General features: G+C 35.6%; 1 protein-coding gene and 2 pseudogenes across 1 annotated transcript; all 3 read right to left on the bottom strand.

Moving 5' to 3' along the window:
• Positions 1-2,685: 2,685 nt before the first annotated feature.
• On the bottom strand, positions 2,686-5,571 carry LOC149101105 (adenosine receptor A3-like). The gene is made up of 2 exons (XM_089276533.1): positions 5,384-5,571; positions 2,686-3,931 (listed from the first exon to the last, which is right to left on the bottom strand). Exon 2 carries the CDS (start codon positions 3,742-3,744, stop codon positions 2,794-2,796), a length of 951 nt encoding a protein of 316 aa, XP_089132659.1. The 5' UTR covers positions 3,745-3,931; positions 5,384-5,571; the 3' UTR covers positions 2,686-2,793.
• Positions 5,572-6,908: 1,337 nt separating this feature from the next.
• On the bottom strand, positions 6,909-8,579 carry LOC149101104 (melanocortin receptor 5-like; annotated as a pseudogene).
• A 212-nt stretch (positions 8,580-8,791) lies between these two features.
• LOC149101103 (adenosine receptor A3-like) lies at positions 8,792-10,600 on the bottom strand (annotated as a pseudogene).
• Positions 10,601-12,216: the final 1,616 nt, after the last annotated feature.

Below are 12,216 nucleotides of genomic sequence, written 5' to 3'. Positions count from 1 at the left end.
ATCCTCACTAGCGAAGATATCGATTACTTCATTGATATTATGTTTGACCCTTAAACTGTACTTAAATTTGTTGTTGTATGATCGAAATATCTGCGGATCTTCCTCGAAAGTCTTCGGCAATCTTCGGTTATTTTCGGAAATTGTTCGGACACGTTCTTGTAGCCTTCGGATAATATTTGGAGACTCTTCGGAAATCTCCGGAAAGTGGTAGGAAATCTTCGAAAAATCGTCAAAAAAGTCGCTATCAGTATGTTTATATAATAAACAAAATAATACCTGGTTGTTTGTAGACATGGAATATCTCTTCTCGTGTTCAACTTTATATCTCACTCGTCCGCTGCGCCCACTTGTGAGATATCGAGTTGAACACTCGAAGATATATTCCACATCTACGCGCGCCCATGTATTATCCTCTCTATATGTATATTTTATATATATATAATTCTTGCTAAAGAGTAGAACGGCTACCTGCAGTAAACTAGGAAAATTACCTATTGAAACACAAATTTTAATTCAGGAAATTAACATTAAAATAATATTTGCCATTGTCGCGAGAGTAGAGGGGAATAATATTATTTACTCAGGTGAACGTGAATATTCAATGTCATATATTTACTGAATTACAAACGACAATTGGTTTTAGTATTATTGTCTTTTTTAATATATTTGTTTCTTTAACACAAAGTGATCTCGAGTGTTTTTCAACGAACAGCATGAGGTAGAAATGGAATGATTTTCTTAAAACGTTTATTAACTCGAGCTCAACTCCGCATATGTACTGATGTTAAAAGATGGAGCGCAATCGTAAAAAAAGTAAAAAAGAAAGTAAAAAAGAGAATTATTTACTCAGGATACGACATTATATTCATCATTTTCTTGCAGATAATGACATATAAAAACTTTCAACCTCATATAAACTAATGTACCATTCCAAGTCAGTATTTAGCAAAACGGTACCGTTGAAAAGCGAAGGCTTTGTTTGAGTCCAACGAGTAAAGAAAAAATTGACAGTTTGCCAACTTGGCAGTTTCACAGCAAAATTTACTTTAAAAAAATTACGTCGCTAACTCAAGGTGGCCAATCGAAGTTCACTTACATATCATGGTAATTTCGTCTGATCTTAATGCTTGGTCTTCTCAATTCTCAACCTTACAGCCCTAAAATTTGCGTATTGAATAACGGCCCCTTTGGCGATTGTATTGATGTCTGCCGAGTCATTGCACCAGCGTACGAATATTCGATTTTCTCTCGCGATCGAAGCAGGCGAACACAAATCTTTTACGAAGATCCAACATTCCGTATACCTATCCCGACCCTAAGCAAAAGAAACTCGTCTGAGAACTGATCGATGATGTTAAGTAAAAGCTACCGGCGATTTTCGTGGGTCGTTTCAGCTAAAATATTGACAAAATATTGTGATTTTTCCTACGTCCCGTAAACGCAATTTTTCATTGTTTTCACCAGCATATTTAAAATTCATGGTCAGGGCACTATTTCGAATGTACTGTTACCTTTTTGTTTTGTGGTCAGAGTTTTTCGGTTCCTTTTTCTCTCAGGATCTATAAATGACTTTCTTCGCCGAGCCAAACACGTGTTATACAGGAAGTAAGCGGCTTTGAATCCTCCCTAAATGTAAATCACCATTATTCTTCACTCGTTAATAACTGAGAAACCTCACGTATGAGGAGAGAAACGCTGACGTCACCTTTTGTAATTTGCACTCACAACTTAGTTTGTCGATAATTACCTATCATTATAACTTAAAACAAAATGTTATATTTAGTAGACTAGGTTATGTGAGCTTCTATTGACCAAAATCAATAGAACCTTTTTAACCTGAACTCGAAGGCTGATGTCACTTTTCATGACGAAAAGTTCATGGTGAGAACAGCTTGCTGTTAGAGTATCACAACCGTATTTGCATTTAAACCTCTCTGTTAGAGTGTCTCCAATGAGATGCCGTCCGACAGAACCACTGGCAGCATTCAATACCTCGTCCAAGTTTCCATTGAAAAACAAATCTTCTCTCATCAGGCAATAGACCTCTGGCATCAATTTCCTCATTACCAAAGAAGTAAAACATTACAATACTCTATACTCTTTTTTGCCGCTCTCGTTTTTGATGAAAATTAACAATAAAAAGTTCTTAGGGCTGACTCGAAAACCTTGCGGTTCCTTTAGCCTCTAGGCTGTAATCGGCAATTACCTTTCTTATTATTTTCTTTAATCATCTTGTAATGTATATAATACTCAACTCTAAGTGCAAGTCAATGAAGACTGTTGTTGTTATTGTTGTTATTGCTCCTGAAATTTGTAATGAGTACATCAAAACAACGCTCACTGCTGATCTAATATGTGTTCTTTACCAGTCATTTGGAAAATTGAGGCGATTTTCTCAAAAGAAACTTGATTCTTTCCAGATTTGACTAAATAGCAAAGAATAAAATAAAAAGAAATGTTTCCTCCTTTTACATTCAAGCTCGTTTAGTTTTTTTTCTAGAACTCAGAAATGTTGTCTACATAAACATTTCGTTTGTAAGTAGCATGCTCTGTAAGTAGCATGCTTTGTTTGTGTTCTTTACCTGTTATTTTGGAAATTGTAACGATTTTCTGGAGAGAACTCGGCTCTAATCATGCAGACCTGACTGGATAGTTAAAAATAAAGAAAAGTAAAAATGTTTACTACTTTCACACTTTGGCTCCTTTATTTATTTTTCCTAGAACTCAGAAATAATGTGTGCGATAACACTTTTGTAATTAACATGCTCTCAGTATAATTACTTTCTTTGCAGTCTAGGCTAACGGTACAGTTAACTTGACAGGACAGACTAGCTTCCTTATTATTTTCTTTACTCCTTGTCGTACCCCTCTGATTTTCCAGCAATAAAGAACCGGGTTAAGAGAAGGGTTAAAAGTAAGGAGAGATAATGTGAGTTCCCAAACCAGTGCTAGGGATGGAGGATAAGTTTCACTTAAATAAACTACCATCGTTGCTATACCAAAAGGAAGATAACAAACTACTAATGCCATTTGCACCCACATTGCACTCAATACTGTCTTTTTGTATTTTGTTATATTTATATGAGTTTCCACTTTGTTAGGCTCCTCTTGCTCGTCATCTTCGTGCACTTGAACATGAACTTGGTGATGGTGGAGCGTAATGTAGACGTTTGTGTAACAGAAGGTCGAGGTTACTAAACACAGTAACAGTCCTGAACAGACGATAGCTACAGTAAGAATGTCGTTGTAAAGGTATGTCATTGCCGTGGCACCGTTAGAAAGCCAAAACAAAACCACAACAACCTGTACTCGCCTCAAAGTTACCACATATCTGTATCTTAATCCCAATAACAGGGCGAGAAGCCTGTCCACACTTATTGCAGTTAACGTCGATAGCGACACTCCACAAAAAACGGCAGCTACCATGTACGTAATGGCTTCAAAATAGTAACAACATTTGGAATTTTCTGCAGACCGTAAATATGTAATGTAAAGAGGCTGTAAAATCAGGCCCACGCAAAGGTCAGTGTAGGCAAGGCAACGAAACAAAAGCTTTGACGACGAATGAAGGGACGAAACCTGTCGGAGAGCGACGATAATTAAAGCATTCCCAAAAAATGCAGTGATAGATATAAGAATGTTCAATGTTGAAAGAAATATACTTTGTTGTGTTCCACTAATCGCTACAGAGCAATAGAAAGTTTCATGAGTCGTGTGGTTTCCATTGTCTGTTAAGTTGGCCATTTTATCAACGATAACCGCAGCTCTAGTTCGTTCAGGTTAATCCAGGATAAAATACGTAAGGAATGTCAGGGAAATATGTGTTGAATTTTCACAGTGATGTCATCGGTCAGTAGTCTTCACAGTTAATTGCAACAGCGGTAAAAAAAGGCCCAGTGTCTTCTTTAATACAGCTTGCTACAACCTTTGGCTATAATAATGAAAAAGAAACAGAAGAAAAAGAATAGAACGTATTACGGTATGAAATTGTTTGGTTAATCATTTAAATACGAGTGCAATAAAGTATTTACATTACATCTATGATTGAAAATTGAAAATTATCTCAAAATTGCACAAGCCCTTAGGCTAACGAAAGTGGGCGAAATAATTTGCACTGCAGCGTAAAATAAAAATCAACGAAAAATTGTAGAGAAATTTTATGCAGAAATCAAGAAAGTTCGATATGTATTTAAAAGAGTAAACATTTCTTTTATAAGTGAAATCTAGAAATTCAGTTTCGCGGCGCAAGATCATTTACGTGATCTTCTTTTCGGGGAGATTAAAATGCAAATTCAGACTTATTTAATAATTTACTCAGGTGTGTCACATTAACACATATTTACCCAAGAGTTCAAAGATATATACTTTGAATATAAATGTGCGATTTAAAATTCTGGTTCACTGATGTTATTAAACCCACATATTTTTCCCCTAACAGTATTAAAATCTCATTTCGAGTGTTTTTCACCAAAAACAAAGCGTTTAAACGTGTCAACAAAAGTCGCTCGAAAATTTGCCACGCAGTTAGCCGTTTTTAAATGTGGAAAGTGTTCATGGGTGCATCTTATTAAAACAATTTTCGGGGCAATATGTGTTCTGAAATATGCCCGATATTTTGTTTTGGATTATTTAGACCAGGTAACGATATCCAAAAAAAAATTATTGGTAACCATTAATTATAATTTCCCTTCGTTTTGAAATATTACTAACGCAAGAAAGTTAAATTTCAGTAGAAAATCTTAAATAAAATCGAATATTCCAGTATTTGTCTTAAGTCGAACATGGTTTACCTTAATGGACTATTTGTTAACGTAAAATGGCTAATTAAAGGACACTTTGATAATTTAGTACGAACGACTTCTTAACCCTATATGTTTTCACTCAGTTGAATATAAGTTAAGAAGGTACAAGAAGGTACAACTTAACCTCAAGTTAACTGGGTCTTTACTTGGATTTGGTAACCCAGGCATCAAAGGAAACATTTTTCAAAGTTTGGAAATCATGGGGTAACAAATATTACCTTATTGGACATTTTTAATTTATAGTTGCATATTTTACTTCTCAATTTGCGTTGATTTTGAAGCGCCCTACAGGCTAACCAAAATACTGCTACGCAATAAAATATCGAAAATAGTTTATTTATTTGTGAAATGCAAATTAAAACACTAAAATTGCGAACAAACCTATTCCGACACATAGCAAATGAACACTTCGGGGGAATGATGTGTACTTCTGCCCATGACGATTTTCGTGTCGTTTCAGTGATAGCTTTTCAGTGTGGGGGCGAAGTAACCGTCGCAATTTATCCTCTACCCCAAGTGTACACTTTACAATGTCTTTTATCAAGTTAATATTGTGAGCAATTACTGAGTTGTGTACCCACCTTTTGAGTTAGTAGTCGGAGTTCTTCAGTTTCCGTGATTTTTCTTTTAAGGAAAACAAACAACGACTTTCTTTGCGAATAAACCACAGCTGTTCCAAAGGAACCAAGGCTTGAATCGTTTTCTGAATGCAAATTATTATTAGTGAACTGTTCCGGATCGTGGGAAATAAGTCAAAAAGGCAGCTGGGATCGATAGAAATTATAGCGTCATGTCCTTAGTTTTACAATCAATTTTACCATAATTACAGCTTATTGAACAATGATTGGGCGTTTGCGTGTTACCGATATCTTAACGTGACTTGATGAAGTATGATAGTATTGACCCGTTTAGGTATAAGTGCTAGACAGAACTGGAAACTGGAAACTGTGGCCAACCTACTAACTTGGTCGTTCGAAACCCTGCGTCAGGCCTGTCATTTCGCGGAAAAGCATACGCCTTAAAAGATACTCCCTAAAAACTAACCTTAATGTATCTTAAAGCAAACAACACTGGAAGAAATCAATCGATTTCCATCAGCGGCGGTTACTAAGCTCGCCACCTTTGCCATCCCGGCAAATAAACATGGCTGGCAGTTGCTAAACGAATTTCTCATTTATTCGGAAGACATCACTCCAAGTCCAGGATATTTGAAAGGATGGAGAATTTTCAAATTCTGCTGTCACGCTTGGAACAAAAGTCCTTTCAAGAACTTGTATTTAGCTGAGACATTTAAGAAACGTAAATGCCGTGTTTACGTTGATGGCCAGCAGGTTAGATCGATTGACCGAAATTTATATTGCTTTAAACTAAAGCTAGTCACTTTTAGGCGATGATGACAACTGTGAATGGAGTCAACAACGATAAAACAAAGATACCGATTGAATTAATTTTTCATAGTGTTTCACTTGTTTCTTTTACTGCCGAACTCGATGACTGACAATCGATGTACATGTAAGCTTATTATTAAAACCACGGCTGCATACGTGTATGCAAACGAACAATTGCGTCTGCGTCTTTATGTTTTAGTCCGTTATTCTGTATTCTTTGATATTCACCGCTGAACATTGGTAAATATTCACCTCGACTTCGTCTCCGTGAATATTCACCAATATTCACTTCGCCTTCGGCAAATAATTATTAAAGATCAATATAAAGCGATGTTTACGTACAGACGTTAATGAACCAAAAAAATATATATATATTAGGTATCACAAAATATTAGTAAATTACTAAAACTTAATAATTCAAAGCTAATACTGTAATGAGTAGTGACTTTAGGAAAAGAGAAATCGTCTTTCTTCTCAAAGGATCATTTTTTCTTTGTTAAATCGTGTTCTAAGGAGCTATTCTTCCAAATAAATACCTGAGTATACCAGAGCAGCCTGTGTACTACCAGATGATATTGGGTAGACAGCCCTATGCAAAAGGGTCACGGTGGACCAGTTAGACAGATACGAGTGGTTCCTTAAGATGCGTGCCCTGCCACCGAAAATTGTCAGAAGGAAACTCTAAGGGATTAAAGCATTTTTTTTTCATCCACTCCTGACCTTCCTCCTCCACAAATCAATTTTTTTTTTTTACTTCAGTTGCTCTTCTTTCACTTATGTGTGTAATTTATGTTGTTTTCTAGAATATAAATGACCTGTTTTATAGGCTTCATGTTTTCTTTAAGATATTCAGAGTTATTTACCTTGAGCAGCAATAAAACTGACTAATGGTGTCGTTCACTACTAGTCTAATTTCCTTAATTTTCCAGCATTAAATAAATGGACTTGGTGATGAATTTAACATTTACGACAACTATCGTTGTCTCTCAAGCCAAGTCTAGAGATGGCGTATTTGGTCCACTTAGGGTATGTATAGCTATGACGACACCAAATGGAAGATAACAAGCCATTATCGTCATTTGTACCCACAATGCACTATCTATTTACCTTCTGTATCGTGCTAAATTCAGTGGAGTAGATCTCTTGGATTGTCCTGAGTATCTTCCGTTTGGTTGGGCTTAGTGAACACGACTCTGTAGTTGAATTTGATGTTTTCTTAATGTGAAATAAATTTTCGTGTAACAGCAAGATGAAATTATTAAACACAGCAGTTTTATCATGCAGACGACAAAATAAGTTCTGATTATCCCATTACAATTGTCATTATAATTGTAATGGCAATTAAAGGAAGCCAAAAACTAACAACAACGACCCCGTGATACTCTCCTTAAAGCTACGTGTCTCCATTTTAGCTCCAACATTAGGACGAGAAGTCTGTCAACTTCTATGGCAGTCAGTGTCAACAAAGACACTCCACATAAAATCAGTCCCAAGGTAATTTTAAAGGTTCAGAGCACAGCAACAAACTTTGGAATTTAATGGAAACATCAGGTGTGTAACACGAAGAAGCTGCGCGATAAGACCCACGCAGAGATCGGTGACTGCAAGTCAACCAAACAAAAGCTTCTATAATGGATGAAGGGACGACGAAATTTAAAAAGCAAAAATGATGAGAACATTCCCTAGAAATGCAACGATTGAAAGAGGAACATTAAAAGCCGAAAATAATATATTTTGATCCACACCAAAAAGTCTTGTATTACATGACAAATCTTCCATTACTGTCTCGTTTTCATCCACAGTTAGGTTCACCATCATCGTCTTGTGATCAGGATTATAATCTCTTGTTGTGATATACTGAGGTACATGCCAAGATATTTTCTTTGGTACATTCAGTTGGTTTGAGTGTTTGCGATGTTTTTTGATTATCTTACACCTTTTTATTTTCTTCTTGCATTGAGTGTTTTTATCAAGCTGTTTAAACGAAAATAGGTTGCTTCCTATTTCCTCGATATTCCCCTTGATTGGCCTTCGGTGATAATCAGCTAGTGTAACTTTCCTAATGAATATATAGCAGTCTTAGTTCGGCAATCGCAAAATTCAGAGCTAAGGAATAGACATTGAGAGTTAAGCTGGACAACCGGTGAGATTCTCTTGCCTATACTTGGTGGAAGCAACAAATTTAGATTTTCAATGAGGATTGTTGTTATTGTTATTATTGCTCCTGAAATTTGTATTGAGTACATCAAAACAACGCCCACTGCTGATCTAATATGTGTTCTTTACCAGTCATTTGGAAAATTGAGGCGATTTTCTCAAAAGAAACTTGATTCTTCTCAGATTTGACTAAATAGTAAGGAATAAAATAAAAAGAAAAGTTCCCTCCTTTTACATTCAAGCTCCTTTAATTTTTTTCCCTAGAACTCAGAAATGTTGTCTACATAAACATTTAATTTGTAAGTAACATGCTCTTTGTAAATGTTTGTGTTCTTTAATTACCTGTTATTTTGGAAATTGTAACGATTTTCTGGAGAGAAACTCGGCTCTAATCATGCAGACCTGACTGAATAGTTAAAAATAAAGAAAAGTAAAAATGCTTACTACTTTCACACTTTGGCTCCTTTATTTATTTTTCCTAGAGCTCAGAAATAATGTGTGCGAAAACGTTTTTGTAATTAACATGCTCTCAGTATAATTACGTTCTTAGCAGGCTAGGCTAACGGTACAGTTAACTTGACAGGACAGACTGGCTTCCTTATTCTTTCATTTACTGCTTGTCGTACTCCTCTGATTTTCCAGCAGTAAAGAACCAGGTTAAGAGAAGAGTTAAAAGTAAGGAGAAACAATGTGAGTTCCCAAACCAGTGCTAGGGATGGAGGATAAGTTTCACTTAAATAAACTACCAACGTTGCTATACCAAAAGGAAGATAACAAACTACTAACGCCATTTGCACCCACATTGCACTCGATACTGTCTTTTTGTATTTTGCTATATTTATATCAGTTCCCCCTTTGTTAGACTCCTCTTGGTCGTCATCGTCGTGCACTTGAACATGAGCTTGGTGATGGTGAAGCGTAATGTGGATGTTTGTGTAACAGCAGGTCGAGGTTATTATAAACACAGTAACAGTCCTGAATAGCTACAGTAAGAATGTCGTTGTAAAGGTACGTCATTGCCATGGCACCGTTAGAAAGCCAAGACAAAACCACAACAACCTGTACTCGCCTCAAAGTTACCACATGTCGTATCTTAACCCCAATAACAAGGCGAGAAGCCTGTCCACACTTATTGCAGTCAACGTCGATAGCGACACTCCACAAGAAACCGCAGCTACCATGTATGTAATGGGCTCAAAATAGTAACAATATTTGGGATTTTCTGTGGACAGTAAATATGTAATGTGAAGAGGCTGTAAAATCAGGCCCACTCAAAGATCGGTGTAGGCAAGGCAACGAAACAAAAGCTTTGACGACAAATGAAGGGACGAAACCTTTTTTTAAAGCGACAATGATCAAAGTATTCCCAAGAAATACAGTGATAGATATAAGAATGTTCAGTGTTGAAAGAAATATACTTTGTTGTGTTCCGCTAATCGCTACAGTGCAATAGAAAGTTTCATCAGTCGTGTGGTTTCCATCTTCTGTTAAGTTGGTCATTTTATCAGTGATAAACGCAGCTCTAGTTCGTTCAGGTTAATTCAGAATAAAATACATATGGAACATCAATATATATGTGTTGAATTTTCTCTGTTATCACCGGCGGTCGATAGTCTTTACAGTTAATTGCAACAACGGAAAAGAGAGTCTCAGTGTCTTCCTTCAAACAGCTTGCTGCCACCTTTGGCTATAATAATGAAAAAAAAGTAAAAAGAAACAGAAAAACAAGAATAGAACCTATTACCGTATGAAATTGTTTAGTTAATCATATAAATACGAGTGCAATAAAGTGTTTACACTACATTTAGGATTGAGAATTGAAAATTATCTGTATATTGCACAAGCCCTTAGGCTAACCAAAGTGCGCGCAGTAGTTTGTACGGCAGCGCAAATTAAAAATTAACGAAAAATTGTGGCCAAAGAAGAAATTTTATGCAGAAATCAAGAAAGTTTGGTATGTCTCCAACAGAGAAAACATTTTTTTATAGGTGAAATCTAGAAGAGCAGCGCAAGACATTTACGTGATCTTCTGGGAGATTAAAATGCAAATTCAGACTTAAAGTTACTCAGGCGTGCAACATTAACACACATATTTACCCAGGTGTTCAAAGATATATATATTTTGAATTAATTGAGCGATTCAAAATTCTGGACCACTGATGTGATTAAACCCACATATTTTTTCCCCTAAAAATATTAAGATCTCATTTCGAGTGTTTTTTACCAAAAAAAAAAAAAAGCGTTTTAACGTGTCAACAAAAGTCGCTCGAGAATTTGCGACGCACTTTAACTGTTTTTAAATGTGGAAAGTGTTCATGGGTGATTAATTTTAAGACAATTTTCGGGGCAATATCTGTTATGAAATATGCCCGATAATTTGTTTTGGATTATTTAGACGAGGTAACGATACCAAAAAAATATATAGGTAACGGTTTATTACAATCTCCCTTCGTTTTGAAATATTACTAACGTAAGAAATGCAGTGAAAATTTTAAATCAAATCGAATTTTCCGGTGATTTGTCTTTAGTCGAAGATGGTTTATCTTAATGGGCTACACTATACCTTCGTTAACGTAGAATGGCTAATCAAAGGACACTATATGATGATAACTTAGTCTCAAGCTTTTTTCTACGAACAACGTCTTAACCCTACATGTTTTCACTCAACTGAATATAAGTTAAGGAGGTACATGAAGGTACAACTTTATGTCAAGTTGAGTCTTTACTACAAGTTAACAGGTACAAATAGTCCACGGATTTGGTAACCCAGGAATCAAAGGAAACATTGTTCAAAGTTTCGAAATCATAGGATGACAACTATATCTTATTGGACATTTTTAATCTGTAGCATAGCTGCACATTTTTTACCTCTCAATTTGATTTTGAAGCGTCCTACAGGCTGAGCAAAATACTGTTACGTACCAAAATATCAAAAATAGTTTGTTTATTTGCCAAGTGCAAAACACTACCACTGCAGGCAAACCTATTCCGACGCATAGCAATTAAATGAATACTTTTAGAAAATGATGTTCACTTCTATCCATGACGAATTTCGTGTCGTTTTAGTGGCAGCTCTTGAATGTGGGAGCGAAGTAACAACCGTCGCAATTTATCCTCTACCCCAAGTGTGCACTTTGCAATGTATCTTTTGAAGTTGATATTATGAGCTATTACTAAGTTATGTACTTGCCTTTTTGATTAATTATCGGAGTTGTTTCTTCGGTTCTTCTTTTAAGACCAATAAACAACGACTTTCTTTGCAAAGCAAAACACGTACTACCAAGGTCTGAATCGTTTTCAGAATGCAAATTATCATTAGTCAGCTGTTGCGGAGAGTGGGAAATAAGTCAAAAAGACAGCCGGAGATCAATAAAAAATAGTAACGTCATGTTCCCAGCTTCACAATCAATTTTACAATAACTGCAGCTTGTTCATTACGAATGATATTGGGCATTTGCGTGTTACTGATATCTTAACGTGAGTTGATAAAGAGAGATAGCACTGATCCGTTTAAGTATAACTACTAGAATAAGCTGGACACTGAAAACAGTTTCCAGCCACCAAAGGTCGTTCGCAATCCGACGTAAATCTTTATTAATATTATTATTATTATTATTATTGTTATTATTAGTATTATTGATCTTTTTTTGGAATAATAATAAGAACTTTCTTAAAATCTATTTACAAATCTTCACACATTCCACTATCGTAGACTAAAATTACTGTTATTTTTGTTATAGTTATTCATTTTGTTTTTTAGGGAGTTTGTAAAAATGTCTATTTTGTTAATTAGCTATGCTGACCACTTCAAGAACGAAAAACGACTCTACATCGAGCAGTTTCTATATTAGTTTAATTTTTTTGTTCTC

Source organism: Orbicella faveolata, unplaced genomic scaffold (genome assembly GCF_042242905.1).
Source record: "Orbicella faveolata isolate gen_17 unplaced genomic scaffold, um_ofav_v1 contig_4, whole genome shotgun sequence".
In the NCBI taxonomy this organism is placed as follows: domain Eukaryota; kingdom Metazoa; phylum Cnidaria; class Anthozoa; order Scleractinia; family Merulinidae; genus Orbicella; species Orbicella faveolata.
This window is presented reverse-complemented; position numbering and strand designations above follow the sequence as displayed.

Bases quoted from the DNA above. Each gene is read 5' to 3' on its own strand.
- LOC149101105 (XM_089276533.1), bottom strand. From the start codon at position 3,744: ATGGCCAACTTAACAGACAATGGAAACCACACGACTCATGAAACTTTC.